Source organism: Egretta garzetta, unplaced genomic scaffold (assembly GCF_000687185.1).
Source record: "Egretta garzetta isolate BGI_Z169 unplaced genomic scaffold, ASM68718v1 scaffold108, whole genome shotgun sequence".
In the NCBI taxonomy this organism is placed as follows: Eukaryota; Metazoa; Chordata; class Aves; order Pelecaniformes; family Ardeidae; genus Egretta; species Egretta garzetta.
In genome coordinates this window covers 4480447-4499053 of record NW_009260614.1, presented here as the reverse complement: position 1 = coordinate 4499053, position 18607 = coordinate 4480447, and the positions used below count along the sequence as shown (strand labels likewise).

The 18607-nt window shown below is 44.7% G+C and overlaps 1 protein-coding gene across 1 annotated transcript in view; it reads right to left on the bottom strand.

Annotated features, from left to right (window-relative positions):
- The window catches only part of MYBBP1A (MYB binding protein 1a), a 65772-nt gene that overhangs the window by 24417 nt on the left and 22748 nt on the right, over positions 1–18607 (bottom strand). Inside the window, exons 22-23 of the mRNA XM_035900527.1 lie at positions 16237–16368; positions 14294–14362 (exon numbers count right to left, since the gene is read on the bottom strand). Coding sequence (XP_035756420.1) covers positions 14294–14362; positions 16237–16368 — 201 coding nt within the window. The remainder of the gene's footprint in view (positions 1–14293; positions 14363–16236; positions 16369–18607) is intronic.

Here is an 18607-nt window from a genome sequence, read left to right as displayed (position 1 = left end):
CAAGGAGAAAAGCCTTGGCTGTGGCTTAAAAAAAACTATTTCTGAGAACAAAGTTTAATTTTTAACCTCCTCAGCATTACTGAAACAAGGCACACACAGCTGTGAAGCCAAGGTTCTCATTTAGCCACTATCTAAAAGGTTTCAGTGGCAAGCGCTAGCGCCTTCTGGGATAAATGGGACTGTTAGGACAACACAGCTAGCATGTTGGGTTATGCAGCACTGCCCATGACAGCACACCTTAGCTCCATAACTATTTCTCGGTTTAAAAATGTTCTGCCAATGCTCCAAGGCAGCATTGTATATTAGACATCTACTTTTACCCCAAATTTACCCTGTTGTTCCCTCTGATGAAGGGACCCAGGGAGTGCCTTTCCTGCGCCCTGTTCCCAGCTGCCTCCTCTGTCCTGCCTGGCCCAGAGACGTTGCCAGGCTCAAGCGGAGCTCGAAGCCCTGCTGGGCACCGCGCTGCAGCACCAGTACGAGAAAGCCTCCTGTGCAGAGCTCCCGTCTGCAGGGCCCGTCGCACACAGGGACATGGGCAAAACAGCGTGACAGCACAGACACAGCGCGGTGCCCAGGCTGGGCGGCCGGCTCCCAGCAGGGAAGCTGCATTATCCATCACTACACAGATTCCTGGTGCCTGCAAGCAGAGACAGAGAGAGCTCACCCTGGCCCAGGAAAGGTGACAAAAATCTCTTCCACACGATCATCTGGCTCAGGAGCCAAATTCAGTATTTCCTGCTACAATCCAGTGTCTTCAGACTAATCAATCGGCTCTTTCAAGACATTCCCTCAGCCAGCCTTGACAAGGCCCAATGTTCTTGTCTGACATAGGCAGAACATGAGCAGGATCCAAGTTGGCCAGTGCATAAATTGTCCTACCAGATGCCAGTTTCCAAGTCAGCAAATCTGCCCTCCTGCCTCCAGGAAGAGACAAGGCACAATGATGAAGAAGTAAACACTGACCAGAAACCCCCACCCATCAACCCCTACCCCCTGCTCCCACACCGTCCCTGTGCCCACATGCCAAGCTCCAGGCCAGGAAGGAGTTTCCTCCCAACCCTCCCTCAGCCTAGCCTTGCCAAAAACCCACCAAATAGGAGATATACAAGCCCAGGAACAAAATTCTCCTTGCCAAGAAGTGATCAAAACAAATGGTATTTTACAGCTTAAATTAAGTACCTGCGACAAATGGATTTGAAAAATTTTGCAAGGCTAGTTAATTGTAACATGTAAAGCATTTAAGTGACACCTAAATCACATTTTACAACCTTGGATGAGAAAGGCAATCTTACTCAGTGTACTCCCACCAAACATCCTAGGTCATCCTTGCAATTTTCAGTGGTTTAGAATAAGCCAAGCTGCACTGCAATCCAGTTTCATCCAAAGTAGATCGTACCTGTTCCTCCTTCTTAGTAAAAAAGCAGATTTCCACAGATACAGCAGGATGCTTTCCATCCGGGAACCTTTAAACAACTCACAACAGCTTGCACATTAGCACACTGAAAATAATTGTCACACATGAGACACATTTTGCTCATTTGATCATCATCATGTAGATGATCTGTTTAGGCCTTCTTTAGCGAAAAAAATTATCAATGAACTCTGTTGGGTTTGCGGGTTTTTTTAATGTTCTTTTATTTCTGAACCTCTGAAACAGCCAACAACCCTCCCTCGTGCTAGTTTCTAAGCAAGCTAAACAGCAGTTTGCAAACACAGGGGTTTGTGTGTCCTCTTCAGCTGTTGGAACATATGACCCCAGTATTTTCTAGTGTGGGCCAACTTCCCATTCACTACCTTAGCAATGGAAAAAAAGGAAAAGCAATCCCCTGCCCATCACCTGCCAGGTAGAGCATTAAGTCCTTTCAGCAGCAGGCGAATTCAATCTCACCTCCATGAGAGAGGCTCCACACCAATGATTCAGGGATGGTAAATCTCTTGCTAAAATGCCTGCAAGTAGGGAAAAACATGCACAGGATTGTGTGCTACACTCAGATCTTGATCCCCACTTTGGAAGCTTTGCTTTTGGATTTGAGACTTTACTACCTTGCTTACTGAAAAAGAACAAAGCTCCCTGGAAGACAGCAACTGAGACAAAACTGACAGTGAAGAAATCTCCCTCTTTCTACCCCTCCTGCTGACTCCCCTCTCCTCTTTATTTTTATTATCCTTCATCAACCTCTTCACCCGTGGCTCAGATGTCCTGCTTTAAGCAGCAGCAATGAGAAGTTAAGAAATCTGTATATTCTACTGGCATTCCCAAGGCTTTGAGCAGCTGCTGTCACATTGATCAGATGGGCTGTTAACTTCATTCTGCTGCTCCTGCGTACTTGTCTACCCTACAGAAAGTTTTATCACGTTAGCTATGCTGGCACATCCTCCTCCTCCACATGAAAACAGCTATTGCAAGACACAAACACTTAAACCACCACCGCTCAATCTGGCTGAAAATGTGGAATGAGCTACACCCCACAGAAAGCACCTTGATATAATGCAGCTGCACCTACACTAGTTATGTCAGCCCTAGCTCTACAGGTGAAAATAGTCACTGCCTTCACTAACAAAGTCACACCAGTATGGTTTTTTAAATGTACTTGAGACAGCAAAAAAAACGAGCACTAGCAGTTAAGACACTGGAGCAGACTGCCTGCAGACCAGAGCATATATACAGTACTCACTCACATGCAGGTTTCTTCATGCCCTAAAACATCATTACTTAATTTGTTTAATGAGGGATTCTGCAAATCACATTCTGTCCACTGCTGCTGAGGAGTGCATTTTTCCTATGCTTGGTTCCTCTGCAAACAGTGCTCTGGAGGATGGTCTTGTCAGAGCAAAAGCCTCATCCTGCACTCGCCTAACCAGAGGAGCCCATTTGTGAGAGCCTGCTCACTGCAACAGGACATTTGTGCCCGTACAAGTGGCCCATGTACAGCTGCTTCCTTCAGCACTGTTCTGGTGGCAGCTGGGAAAGGAGGGGAAAAAATAATTCAAAAATAATTAAGAAAAAACCAAATCAAAGCTCCCTCCTACAGTCACCACAATCTAACAAGAACTAGTGACGGAAATAAGATGTTGTTAGATTTTTAAAGGCAGTAGAGATGAGTCAGTACACACAGGGAGAAGATTTGACACTGCAATTTTTCAGAGGATATCCGCACATTAAATACTGGGCTTTGCTAGCAGGCTTTCTGCCTGAGATGAAGGGTCTGCAGGACATTTGGACAGTCAAAACAGTGAACGTATAAAATAACACACTGGACTGCTGGGCCAGGCCTGGCTGATGGTGTTAGATACTAGCTTTGAATATTGCATTTGCATACAACGAAGATACAGCTAGCGAGCATTCAGAGCTGGGGAAGACATTATTTACCTTGTGCTCTTCTTTCACCAGAGGCCAACAGGCAGACCCTCAGGACACAGCAATCCATACACAACAATCCATATATTGGTCTGCTGCTTTGGTGAACACAGAGATTCATTTCTCCCAGGGGTAACCACTTACCATATCAGAAAGGCCAATCAGTCTTAAAGTTTCCCTCCAAAAAAAAAAAAGTCAATATCTTATTATCCTAAATTCTTGAAAAATAAAAAGATGCCATAATTAAGCCAGCCATGAGCACATAAGATAAATCAGTAGCAGAACACAGATTAGCGCCCATGAGTACTGATGTTTTCTTGCTCTTTCTGTAATGCTCAATTACCGGACTGAAACATTGGTGGGGAATATCGGTACCATAGGGCACACTGAGACCAGAGGAGAAAAGAACAGCAATGGATTCTGTGCAATGCATCCGAGCCTCTCCCTTCCCGCATTAAAAAATAATAATAATAATAATAATTAGGAAATATGCCCATTTCCCTTTCCACTCCCAAATACACTTCTCTCCCAAGTTAAGAACAAAGTCACAATTTAAAAAAAAAAAACCAAAACACACCACAATTTAGTTTCTTAATATGTCACTGTTTATTTTGGAGCCCTTCCACATGGCTTTTACAAGCTCCTTGCTCTGAACACCAGAGCAAGAAATGTTCTTTTGTTAAGAAATAAAAGCAAAGATTCTCACAGAACGTCCCAGTAGCTGAGGCTCAAAAGAAACATTACCAAGTATCGAAAAACCTCTTGTGAAATCATCTGGGGCACTATCCTTTCTCTCAACCACGGCTTGCCTCTTCAAAAAAAAAAAAAACACAAAACCCAACCAACCTATCCCCAAAGCTTTCACTTTGTCAATATTTATTTTACACACATATGCGTCATGTTATCAAACATCAAGAAGCTCCATAGACACCTCAGGTTACCTGCAAACGTTGGTAAGACCAAAACCCAAACTGTCCCCTCTAGTTCCCCCACCTGGCTGCTCCTCCCAACACTTTCTAAGCCAGATGGCTCCTCTGCACAACAAAGCCAATTTTCCTCAATTCAGGAGAGACCGCAATAGGATTTTCTTTAGGCTATTCAGAAGGCAGCTACCGCATAATGCAACCTATTTAAAGAGACTTTGCTAAAGTCAAATTTAATAATTTAGGAGATTTAAGAGCAGTATGCATTCAGTAAAAAACCCATGTTGCGTAGGCACTGCGTGCCTTTTAGCTGCTGTCCCCGATTCACTAGACCAGTCTTGATGTTGCAAGGACAAAGGTTTTCAGCTTTTGAGAACATTTATCAGCAGATAATAAGAAATTAGAATTCCAATTCACTCAAACATCAACTATTGAAGTTTAGCTTTCAAGCAGTATAAAAAAAAAGTACTCACACGTCAGCAAAATTGTGAGCTTGGAACATTGAAATAAACAGCATTGCTAAGCAAAAAAAAAAAGAAAGTTGGAAATTATACTGGGTTGAACTTCATCGATTCGGACACTCGCCAGAAGATCTTTTCATTCTGCAGAATCCACCGAGAGAAGCGCCATGAGATGACAGCCTGCACGCTGCACTTAGGGAGAGGGACATGCCTTGAGACCCCATTCTGCTAGGACGCTGCTGAGCAATCCTTCAGAGAAATCCTAATTCCTTTCTTCTGCTTTAACTTTTGCAGATGGGCATTTTAATACACGCCAAGGGAAAGCAGAAACAGAAGCAGCCAAACCCCATTTCTCCCTCACCCCCAAACAACAACAAAAAGGGACCCATCACTTTCTACACAAACTCTTTAAGAACACCCTTGTCAGTGAATACAGCCCAGGCTGGCATTTCTTTTTATGTTGCAGCAGGCCTAATCTTTCTTCACTTGCCAACAGAACACCTTGCCAACACACTTGCTAGTATTTCCAAACCAAGATCCAATAGCCCACTGTAAACACAGCAGAAATCATTACCCAGAACTTCAACAAAACAAAATTCTATCTCAATGGTTTTCTAATACTTTGTAGCATGAATATAACTCAAGCCCATATGACAGTCTCACCAATTTCATCACAGCCATGGACATTTCTTCCCCTCCTGTTTTTGTTATGCTGTTATTAAATGCATGGCAATGACCTTGCCTCCGAGCAAACTTTTCCCATTTGCTCTACACAAATACCTACTCATCAAATTGTTGAAGGGGCTGTGTTTGTCAGGCTGAGCAGAACACACTTGGGTGGTTCACTCTCTAGAAACTATCAACTCCCCAAGTGTTGCCCCAAGACGGCAAGTTTAATTTAGCGGGCTAGGAAATTACTCAGTCTTGGAAAATCACTGCAATATGGTATATAGCTAACTCGTTAATCTGACATGCAGGGCTGTTGATGCTACTGATCAGTCCCATCCTTGGATAGTTCTTCCCAGCAGCTGTCTCTACAGTAAAAACTAAAGCGTATGTGACCTTTTAATTTTCTTATTTCTACTCAGCAACAGACTAGAATGTTTCCTCCATTACTGAGGATTTGCTACGTGACCATCAACACAATCGGCTGAGCAGCAGTGAGCAGAAAAGCACAGCCTGTATCTCCAGAATCAGAATAAAGAGGCAAGTAGAAGCTTTTTTATGTTCTGTTTGTGCTGCACGGAGTATGGTGGAATACAAAGACTGGGACCACTAACAGGGTAGTTTCTCTGTGCCAGTCAATTAATGCCTGGTATCGTTATGGATTTGCATGAGGGCAATGCAGGCATCTATCTGCTAGATGCTTTATTGCAAAAGACATGGGGGCTGTTAAAAGGCACCAAGAAACACAACAAAAAACCCCAATATGACAGAAAAAATAAATGTAAACAGCTAACAATATGCATGATGCTCCAAAGAGACCCTGCAGACTCAGGGACAGGGGTCCTTTTTTCAACAGAAATACACACACAAAGTTCTCAGTGCAAATACAAGTAAAAACTCGTGCCATGGGATTTCAAGCACTCAGCTTAAATGCAGTCAGGAGGACCTGAAAAATTTAAACAGATCTTTTTAAATTTTCAACCATCTCACACAAGTGAGAAGAAAGGGAGAGAGAAACATGGCTTATAAAACAGTTCATTGGAGAGCGCTACATTTTACTATGGCATCAAACACCTTTCCAAAGAACATCAGAGACTATTTATAGATGTTGTCAACATCCTCCAACTCGCCCAAGGAAGATCATTTCTTTGAGCTCTCCCAACGCAAGAGACATGCTCAAAAAGAAAGGTTAGGATGCAATAATCCACATCTGCAACCATCCTAAAGGTCTAGAAATTAAAAATCTCTACACAAAAATGTAGAGCACTCTGGCCCTGACCCAGCAAAGCACTTAAGAATTCAACTGCTCCCCCTTCAACTTCAGAGGGACAGTTTACATACCTAGAGCTAGTACATGTCATAAGGCTTTGCTGGCTCATGATCAGATAGCTGAAAAATGTGCCAGAGCCCACCCATAGTTCAGCTTTACCTTGCAGAACACAGGATCTCCTTAACCATCTCCTTACACAAAACAAAAACAGGAACAGGAGCAGGACACTGGCTGGAGCCAAAACATGTCAATTGAACATACATTTTCCAGCTGCAAATGATTTCTTTTCATTGAAGAAAGGGTGCATATTGAACAGAGGAAGACAAAAAAGAAGTCTGCAGGCAACAGCCACTGTAACACCATATCAGACAAGCAGCTATCGCTGCCTGTGGGTAATTCAGCCTCCGAAGGTCTGCTCACCTCAACCCTGGGATGAGCCCTCCCACTAGCAACACCTCTACGGAGGACACAGACACAATGTGTCCCACCTCTGCTGAGGGGATGGAGGATGCTTTGAAGGAATGATACCTTTCAGCCGTGGCCTATTGCTTAGCTAGAAATGAGAACTGGGCTGCTGATGCTAATACAAAGGAGGTAGAGCTGAACTGGGGCTGGTACTTATCTGGGGAGGTTTATTTTCCTTCATTATTAGTAACAGTTTATGCAAAATATTCCGTAACTAGTCCTTCCTATACCGCCTGCTGGAAACTATCTGTGAGACTGCAGGCAAGGCACAGTGCATTCATCTATCACAGCACAAGAAGGAATACTTCCACATATACACACAGAGGGGTGGTGGCTTCTGATGCTTTGCAGTGCTTTTACTGTTCTTGTTACATTAAAGTTTAATTACTTTTTAACTTAGATATTTACATAGAACATAAACCATTCAGAAGGATAACTGTCAACCAGACAAGACCTCTTTGGCAGGACTTTGGGATCGTATTTTACTCCTCTGATGATGGCAGCTCTGGCACAGAATTGCTTCAGTTCTGTAAAATTATGTCTATGTATGTTTGATCCCTTTGGGGAGACTGCCAAAGCACCAAGATTAATTAGCAACTTACCTAAGGTACACTCTCTATTAGATAGATCTTAAAGGGTTCCTCAGCACAGACTGCTTTATAAAAACACATTTTGAAATACTAATGAATCTATATGACATAAGATGGCATTTTGAACTCTGTCTCGGTACCCATTCTCATCTCCACACTAAGTAAAATGACTTTTATTACCTTCATGACAGCTCTGCACTTACATCAGCTTTGCAGAGTTCTAGACAAATTGTAGAAAATAAGCTCACTTGATGGACAAATATAGCATCATTATACTCTCAGCTACTGCAACATCCTCAATCAATATAGCTTTAAATGCAAACAAGAAGACAGGGATGTATACAAACTGATGTGTGACCACAGTGCAGAAATAATTGTAAAGGCTCTTAATTACTGTGTTGAAATGTACGCTCCTAGTGCCTTTCCTAAAGGAAAAGAACAAGGGACAGGTATCAAATCATCTGCCTAAACCCTAGGAAGAAGTTAGAGACTAGAAGTGGTCGAAGTGTCTGCCAGTAGCAGCGGATGTTTCATGTGCTAGTCTTCCTTTCCAAACTGGTTCCAATACTGCTGGTCAACAAGCTGGATTTCTCAGGGAAAAGCATGGTTGTTCCAGTCCAGGCTTCCAGAGAGGTTGTGCTTCAGCCTGTTCCCAGTTCAGAGCTGGCACTTGGGAGTATGCACTTGCCTGCAGCAGCAGTAAGCCTGGGTACTGCATTGCAACCTTCTCCACCTGACCCTCAGACTAACAGAGTTATTGGGGTAGAAGCATCAGTTCATGGACCCATCCAGTGCTCCAGCAGCCCCAGCATGCATGAGAATGGGAGGGGAAGGGCGCTGCAGTAAGAACCTCACCACAATTAACAATGCACCGCAGATGGGTTTGTGCTATAAGAGAATCAGAGGGACAGCCTGAGACCACACACGGTCACAGAATGAGATGTTACTGTAGCTGTGCTCATCATACTGATGCCGCTAAAAATAAACCAGGAAGACATTCCTCACCCGAGGCTCAGGAGGGTTCTGGTATGTAGCTGAGTCATGCAACAATCATTAAATTAAACACATCTTGATCCCTGGTTTACGCTCCATCAGCACAAGTGAAAACCAAGCGTGTATTGAAAAAGTAATATTGCACCCACTGAAACAAGGCACAAGGAAGTAATCTGAAGGTCAAGGTCTCCTGGAAAACAACTGCGGTAGTGAGATCAAATTGCTTTAAGAAAGGAGAAAGCGAGAACAAGCTCACGCACATTTTTTTTTCTCTAGACAGAATTTGAGAGAATGAGTTTAGTGCTTGTGGAAGACATCAGACTGACAGCAACATCCTCAGTCAACAGAACAGCACAAGCCTCCCACACACATTAGCACCACACACATTCTGCTTGGCTAATTGCAAGGCTTTGCACTGCCAACAGGATCACCTCTGCCAGAAGCTTAATACAATTCATTAGCACTAGGTCAACTCAAAGGTATAACACAAGCTCCACTTTTGATGACTTGACATTTTCCCATACGAGTCTCACCGTTGAAGACTATATCCCTAGCTGTCACTTGTGCCTAAGCTACTTAGAGGACATGTACGTATGCAGGTATGCACGCAAGAAATGCATTCTAGCAGCGTTAGCTACACGTTACTCAGGTGTAAGCACCTTCTCGGTAAGAGAAAGCTATCGAACCTGCCTGATGTACAAAAAGATTGCAATGTGTGCACCATTTTCCTACCACTGAAGACATTTCTGCTGGTCATTACAGCAAGTACAAGGTCATAGCATGACTGATTTTCAGGACCTCAGTCCTCAAAACTGCATCCAACAAGCTGGATTAGACTACCCAAAAAACTTCATTCTTTTCCACCTCCTTCTTTTTTACTTTAACTTGTAGTGCTTCTCACACACCAAAGGTCCTCTTGAAAAGCCTCATAGCAGCTGCTTACAATCTAGTGATTTCATACAATTTCTATCCACATCTTTCTACAAAAGACAACAGTGCAAGAATGCATCACAGGCATGAGGCAGGCCATATTCTGAGAAGACAGTGCAGCTTTAAGTTATATGTTGGCTTAACTTACACGTATGGGAAAGCAAGATTCAACAAAGTTTAGGAAAAAGATCCCGACTGCTACCGTAGTAAGAAAAAAAACCCAAACCACAGCAAAACCCAGCAGATTTCTCAGTTCAATAAATGAAAGACATCCAAACATTAGTGTGTTCATGTTTGAAAAGCCTGGAGCATTTTAACTGGCACACAGGCACTTTTGGGACAGCAGTCTTTCGTCTTTAGCTCCACACTTCAAGACATGCAGAGTTTGAAAAACAGAGCACCCAAAGGACCAGCTACCAGAGCCACAGTGCGTTTGAACTGGCAAAATGTGACTCCTGGTGTTCTGCAGTCACTGTGGTCTCCCAAAAGGTGAGAAGTCCAGCTCACATGCATGAACTCCCTGAAACAAGGTGATTTTGCAGATCCACTGTCACAGATTTTCATCTTGTATCTTTCTGATGTGTAGGTTTAAACAGGTACTGAGTGGGTAGTAATTAGTAACAGGGTGGGATGACAACCCCTCTTCCCTGGCCAAGCATCCCTTGTCCTTTCTTCCCCCACTCATAAATGACACCAATCTCTCCAGCTCTTTCCTTTTCCAGGGAAACTGCTGAACTACTGTCTCCTGCAGGCATCCGCACTCCAGGAGTAACATCAGAGGAACAGAACTTGGCCAGAGATATAAGCTTCAGTTTCAAGTTCAGTCTCAGTAAGACCATTGCAAATTCACCTTTCCGGTTTAAAACTCGTTATACAGGTTGAGCTTACTGCTAGGAAAACCTACCAATCCAACCACTGAGAGCCAGGTCTAAAACTGCCTTAAGAGCTCTCACCCCCCAAAGTGCTGTTCGTTTTATCTCACTAACTACTTCAATATGGGGGTGAGCAACCTTACTGCTGGTTTAGGCATGTAGGAATGGAGTCAGAGGAAAAGGGCTGACTTGATGTCAGTCACACTATCTGAAGTTTTTGTTCTAAAGCTTCATTTTTTTCTGCTAAGCTTTACATCAAGATGCAGCCTCTGACAGACCTGCCTTTGGAGACCCAGACTCTTCTCAGAGGTGTTCAGCAACAGGACAAGGGGCAATGGGCACAAACTAAAACATAAGAGGTTTCAGTTGAATACGAGGAAGAACTTCTTTACTTTGAGGGTGACAGAGCCCTGGCACAGGCTGCCCAGGGGGGTTGTGGAGTCCCCTTCCCTGGAGATATTCAAACCCCGCCTGGATTACGTCCTGTGCAACCTACTCTGGGTGAGCCTGCTTTAGCAGGAGGGTTGGACTAGATGATCTCCCGAGGTCCCTTCCAACCCTTGCCAGTCTGTGATTCTGTGATCTCCAAAAGACCCTTCTCTACAGCAATCGCACAGGCCAAAGAAATGCACCTCCCAGAAAGGCATGTAACACCCATCCAATAGCTACAAACACCTCTGTCTTTACAGACACAGCACTGCTGCTGCGTGTTCGGTGTTCTCAGGGCTTTAGAGGTGACCACTGAGGGAGACAGGATGCACAGAAAGGCTGCAGCAATGCAAGACCCACTTGCCTGAGGCATCAGCTACAGCCAGCAGTCCACACAAACTCTGCTTTCCAATATGCTCATACTCACTTCACAGAAGCCATCATTTCATGTTAATGAACACTGCTGTTTGATGAAATAAATCACAGCTTTCACCCAGCCACTCCTGCCCCTGAACTGACCATCCCTGTGCCCTGAACAAGACGAGTGAGTTGATCAAAGTTAATTTTAACAAAACAAAAGCAAGGGAGGAAGTACCTGTGCAAGGGGAAGGTAAGTTTTCAGCCAAATCACCCCCATGTCCATTTTTTGATGTAACTGCATGAACACTTGGACACCAGAGACAGACAGCAAGGTGTCCAGGGTCAGGACAAATGGCTGGGGCTGGAGAAGCCAGACTGCTCCTCTCCAAACCAACGTCAGCTCAGCAGCATCTGAACAGCTCCTGTGTTTCCTACAGCATCCTCGCTCCGTTACAACTGCCCAGAAATTGAGTTTGACAGACCTGCAGCAGCCCACAACAGAAGGCACAACATTTCACATACACTTGGGGTTTGCTGTTTCTTGACAAGAGCCCAGGCAGGTCCAGGCCTCCCTGTACGCTGTGTGGCTTACTGAGCACACAGGGAAACATGCTGCAAATCACCTCAACCAGGCTGGTCTAGGGCAATCACTTTGACTTCACCCTAGAGGCCCCAGCAAGAGCAGAGACCCACAAAATAAGAGCTGGATACGTACGTCAGTGGCCACAAGATCTTGCTTTAAGGCCTTAAAAAACTCAGGAACCAGCCTGGCTGAGAGGAGAAATGGAACAGAGCCCCTGCCTCCATGATGCTCTCACAAACTCCCAGGTATTTGGGGTGAAGAGGAAGGGACACTCCCCTTTACATCCTTCTCACAAACCACTTTTCCTTTTGTTCAAAACCACTCAAAAGTCCAACCTGAAGGCGCATCCAATTCCTTCCAACCCGTAGGAAGGGCCTCCCCAAGGCCAGCTGGGCTAGTGGCCAGCAGCCCTACTGGGCCAGCGCCCCGGGGTTCATGACCAGGCCAATACAAGGCACCTGGCCAGAGCTGCCAGCCTCCCCCTTCCTGTGCAGAGCAGGGCTCTCCCCACCCAGCACAGCCCTGAGGACTCCCTGCCAAAAGGGATCTGCAGAGCCAAGAAGTCAAAAATCACAGTGGGATTAGCTGTTCATACAGATGCAGCAGGCATAGCCAGAACAATCAGCATTAATAACCAGAGCGTTAGAAGGGGAAGTAAGCCTCATGACACCAGGATTAAGCTAGTTCAATGATTAGAGGCCAATATTCAGGGGCCGAAAATGGGAGACTACCCCACTTGCCTCTCAACCATTGGGGACGGCCAAAGTCAAGTATATCAAGAGACCTTTGGTGTCTTCGGGACCCTGAGTTAGGACAGCCCTTTTGGTAGCTGAGCCCTTCCACCTCACCCCAGAGGCTGCCAGGAGCTGCATAGACTCCAGAGAAGTTATCCCCCTGCTTTACCCATGAGATCACTTTGCCACATACACTCACCTAGCTTGCCCCTCTATCCTACCCCCTAGGATACGACCAAATCACATCTGCATTGAGAATCAGTAGGAAAATTTAACTGAAAACCTGGTAAATAGGACATTTGATGAGGCAAAGCCAGAATTCCTGAAAAGGAAGTAATCTGCAAAAAAACATAAAGCTCCATCTCCAAACTCCACAGGCTTTACACAGCTTACTCTCCATGTTGCCTTTGTTTAAACAGTAATACACCCATGTTCTCTATCTGGTCTCCCACAAACAGCACACCACATGTCCTCCCCTACTCCTCCCACCCACAGATAAACAGGCTCTGGAAACAAAGCTTGAGCTGATAACTGTGGCAGCCCTGCAAGAAGGACAATGCTATTCCCTGTGGGGAAGCAAAGATACCCACGTAAATGAAGCTGTCTGCTTGGGATGCTGCTCTTGGTCTCTTGAGGATAGGATCAAGTATGTGCCTTATAATTAATTTGTTTGTTATTTGTGTAACACATCCTTATTTCTATCCACTGAAATTACTAGCAGCTTAATTCACTCTTCTTTTTTTTTTTGTTCTTGTTTAAATCAGCGCCATTCTGTTGGATAAAAGAGCCTGAAATACAATTTGCACTGACAACATAAAGCAGCCTTACAGTAAACACATACCTAAGCCCTCCACATTCCCTCCAATGATCAGAAACAATAAAACAGCTATTTATGAAACAGAAAGGTCAATCTAGGATGCACTTCTGCAGGGGACGGATGCATGGTACAGCTAGCGGGTGGGAAAGTTTAAGAGACAGTGCTACTGGCCTAAAGGGGTTTTGGTTATTATTAACTGCGTGGAAGGCACCCCCACTGCAGTGCATGCTGCAGTGAAAACCCAGACAGGCCTCGTTCCCTGCTCATGCAACAGTGAACTGTGCAGTCACCCTGCAATGTTTTATTGATAAGGCCCCACTAATTCTGTGTGAGTCAGGCACATGCAATCAACCATCAAAAATCGGATCTATAGTACAGGTGGTTTTAAACCAGACACAGAAGCACATGGCCTAGAAAACACAGGACAGCTGGCAAGGCGCAGAACAGGCTCAAGAAGCTAACTTCGAGTTAGTGTTAGGAGGCGAGGATTACAACATGCTGCATAAATACAGATGAACATCTTACCGATAAGAAAGTAACCCAGGAATGACTGAAAGCAACCCCTACAACAATCAGGCCTCAACTGTGAGAGCTGCAGGCAGTTTTTAAAGGAACCCCCATGACTGTGAATATATAAGCTACTTCCACAACTTCAGTCACATACCTGAAGCAGCAAGGCAGTCGTTGCTAAAGCTCTCCCCCCAGGAAGCCCAATTCTCAAAATTGGGCAGCCCTAAAGGCAGCAATAAGCATGTTAAGCATCATCTGAGCTGCCATGATTAAGTGACTTCTCCGATTGACTATTTAATACAGCTTTGTTTGTTTGCTTTCCTTCTTACCTGCTGATGTTGCCTGGCTCCCGCTGTGATAGACTTGATAAGAGTATCTACTAATGGCTTACACATGATCTGTAACAAAGAAAGACCCAGTCTTTTATTAGTGGTTTGCTGACAGACAGGTTTGTTTTTCCAAGCAAAATAGACTATATTTTACACAGTTTCCTGAGTGAGAAGAAAATGCCACAAGAAAGAAAAGTGCCCAGAGATCAGCAACAGCTTATTTGAAAATTAACAGCTTTGCTCACACCAGCCACGAGTGAAATGTTGATCACAAGGAAAGCAGCAGCAAAACTCTTAAATTGGAAAAAATTAGGCAAAGATTTCATCTCCTATGTTCTGCCTGGTTCTTGATTTAAGTCTGCATCTGCCTGATACTTTACGTAAGCAATTCAGTTCACGCAGAGGAACAGTCCCTGAGGCAAAGGAGAACATGCTGAGTTAGACTGGAGAATGTGAGAGGCTGGGGACACATCTGAACCCACATGCTAAAGGGGCTAGAAACAACTGTGTTGAGAGGAAAGCCTCCCTGGAGACAGGTTATCTTAAGTTATCCCCTGCAACAAGTCTTGATCAAAACAGCCTTTCTAGAGAAGGGGTACTTGTTGGCAAAGCTTGACGAACCTCTGTTCTGGCCTAATCCACCAATTTCCATGTTTATAGTCAAAATATTCCCAAATTGAGTGGCACAAGGAATCCAGACACAAGAAATCAGAAAGCATCTGGATTGCAAATACCTTACTGGCATACATCTAATGTCATCTATCAGGCACCAGAATGTTTGCCCTTGACTAAGCATGGACAGCGGTTTGCTGCACAGTTCACCGACATATTGTGCAGATGGTTATTCCAGCCACACCACCTGAAATGGCTTCTTTTTCGAGGTAAGAAGGTTACTAAAAGAACAGACAGCTCTAGCAAGTAGGCAAAGCCCAGCTTTAAACAGGCCAGTATCTGTGTATGTCATTACCTTTCTTTTATAAAAAGGATGAGCTTAAAGATTTTAAAGAACATTTCCACACAGAACAGTCGCATGGAATCCACAGGCTCTAGAAGCCTGCAGATGGGATCTTAAGCTTGCTGTCCACGTGGGCAGCACACAACCCTTCTCTTCCCCCTATTTCACAGCTTACAGATGTGGCATCGTGGGTTGGTGTCCTAAGAAACCTGGCATGCAAAAGAACTCTCTCCTGCATGGATTCCCTCAGACTCTGAAAGCATCTTCCCCCAGTTACACAAGCCTATGTCTGCTCCCACTCTCCTGTCAGACATCAGTTCTAAAAGGTTGAAGCCTTTGAGGGCAGCTTCTGTCTCTACCTCACTCTGACCTAAAAATCCCTGAAGAACTGTACGACCTTCAGCCCCAAGGCCTTTTTCTTAAAAACTGGCTGTCCTCGTAGTGGAGACCAGCTCCAGGCTTAGGTCAAGTTTGTAGGAAATACCTCAAACATTTCAGACACTGACACTGTCTAAACATGCAGCTTGCAGATTAGATTCCCATTAGAGTGTACACTCTGCAGTCTTCTTGGAAGAAAAGTGATAAAGTGAGCATGTAGTCAGAGCAAAAGCTGGACAGGAGCTATATTAGCTATTTAAACAAGCTGCCCCCTTCTGCCTTTGTGCAAACCTTGTTCATCCACATTGTCTTGAATACTTGTAAAAAATCAGAGTTTCTCAGGGTATGCTTTAAAGAGCAGCCTTCTGTTCACCTACGTTCTCCATGCAGTATCCCAATCCAAACCACAAATGAGATCCTGGCCTTCTGCAGCACTGCATTCAAAGCATGCAGCATTAAAGAGTCCGAGCAGGTGAACATCCTAGGAAACCTTAGAGCAGTTTTGAAAGCCCGCAATAAAGTGGAGAAGTTTCTCTCCCTACTTTCCCCAGAATTACAACTGTACTTTGGAGCCACCAGAAGACAACGTACCACCGCCAGCAATACTTACTGGGAAGCGTTTGAAGAGATCCTGGAACATGGAGCTTGTAAGGGCACTTTTCCGTTTAGTCAAGAACTGTGTCAGTGCTTGCTGATATATTACAGTCACCCTCTCCATATCCAAGCAACCTGTGCTGAAAAGCTATAGGGAAAAAGCAGAACAAAAAAGTTTCCAGTAAAACGCGAGGATGAATCGCTAGCAATGAAGTAATTCATTTCTACCACCGCACACAGATTTTTCCAACTAGATATTCTTGGGAAGTTTATATGACACAGGCCTACGAGATACAACACAGAACCATGAAGAAACAACAAAGTGGGCCCCAAACATGCTCTCCCAAGTACTGATAGCTGCTTGATCATGTTGGTGAAGGGGCAGCACAGCTTTCTAGTAAGACTACATTCACTGCATGTCATGTGGTGTAGTGTGGGGGCTGTACTTCTAGGTTTGTGGTGGGCATGTCTAACACATATTAGGTTCACAGAGCACTCAAAGACCATCCTGAAGCAGCTGTGCTGTGCACATGGTGTTCTCAGCTGTAGAGCTACCTGAATCTGTAGATATTAGCATATGCAGATATCTAGATCTGCATACACTTAGCAGCTAGGTCCAGAATTTCTAGGTACCCAGCAGACAAGCCCTAGCTCTGATCAGGGATCCAGCAATCCCAGAACGGTGGAAATGCTCTAATATCCCCCTCTGGTGGGGAACAAAAAACCTAGACATGCAGCAACCAGCTGAGACCTGCACAGGCCATATGGACCTAAGCAAACAACACAGAGGTGAATGAAGAGTGAAGTGCAGAGCATTACATTCCTGACTGTTCTCATATTGCCAGAGAAGCACAGTTCTCTGGGAAGAAGGAAAAATTAAGGCCTAGGAGGTCAAAGCTGTGATCTTCAAAAAGGTGAAGGGCCTTTTACAAACCTCTGCCCAAGCAATTTTTCTAAGGCCCCATAGGAAGTTAAAGCCATGTTAATGTGTCCCGTTCTCAGGTCAAACTGCTACTGCAGCTGAACTCAAGCTAGAGTGGAACAGGGGAGATGGATCTTGAAATATATGACCCCAGTTTCCTAGTCAAGTATCTATACTTAGCACTTATTTGACATACACATCTGCACGTTAAAAAATTGATTCCTCTTCCCACGCAGATTTCTACAGTAACAAATTTCTTCTATAGTAGCAGGCTTTTCCATACATTTGGCCACTGCATCATAGGGTCTGCTCTAGTTCTACTTTGCTGCTTACTGAAAAGCTCCAGATTATGCTCACAGAGCACTGCTCACTGGAAACACACCACACCTTTGCCTCTGGTTCCCCACTGCAAAACCTTCCCAGTCTCAACACAATGTCAGCACCAGCAGCATCCCACAAACTAAACTGTGTCACTTCCCTCAAACTGGCAACTCACTTTGGCTGCTGGCTGTGTCCTTGGCTGGTCAAGACCACAGCTCTGTTCCCTGAGGAATAATAGCCTTCCCTGTGAAGCTGCACAAGGATGCTGTGAAGCATGTCTCACTCTAGCCTCAACCTCAAGTATGTTGTTTATATTCCCCACAGACCTCCCACTTTGTTTTTCTTTCCAGAAAGACCCAGCACAGAACAAGAGCTGCTTGAATTAACACTCACTAAGCCTTAGAAACATTGGCTATCTTTTCAGCCGCTAATGTTTGTGTTTGTATTATCTCTGTTTGTATTTGTATAATCTCAATGTTTGTAATTTTCAGGCCCTCCCTTGTCATGAGGTAGCCCTATTTATTCTCCTCCCCCACAAAATGTCAACAGGATTAAGGCACTAATTCCTGCACATAATTTGAGAGGCTCAGAGGCAAGCATCACGCTAGCTGGCAAAACACTACTTGCTAGGTTTCTATGGAGGTGACTGGACTGGGCTGCCCAATATATACAGTCACCAAGTTCAGAGACCTGTGAAATTCAGCAGAGACAGCAGGTGAAAGGGAACCAGACAAGAAAGCTCCCCAAGTAATAGACACCCATAGCACAACCAGATGAAGAGTCTCCCCGCAAACAACTACCACTGAAATCAGGGCTGCTCCACACTCTTCACTCTGAGATAACTCAGCCCAAACCTCAAAGAGATCTCACTCTCATCCACCACTATCCTGTACCTCCCTGCTCCTCAGTACCCCCCCAGGAGTGACTGCCAAGAGGTTAAGGGAAAAAACAGCAAATCAGCCAGGACAGAAGCATAAATATACATCAGGTTTCTTTGGCAATTAACCTGGATCCACTGTACACCAGCAGCCCCTGGTGGCTATGGGCAAGCAGGCACTGCAAAGACAGGAGAGTGAGGGCTAGAAGGGGATGGGGAATTTGACACCTCTAAGGAAAAGAAATCATGTAGAGGGGTATCTGCAGG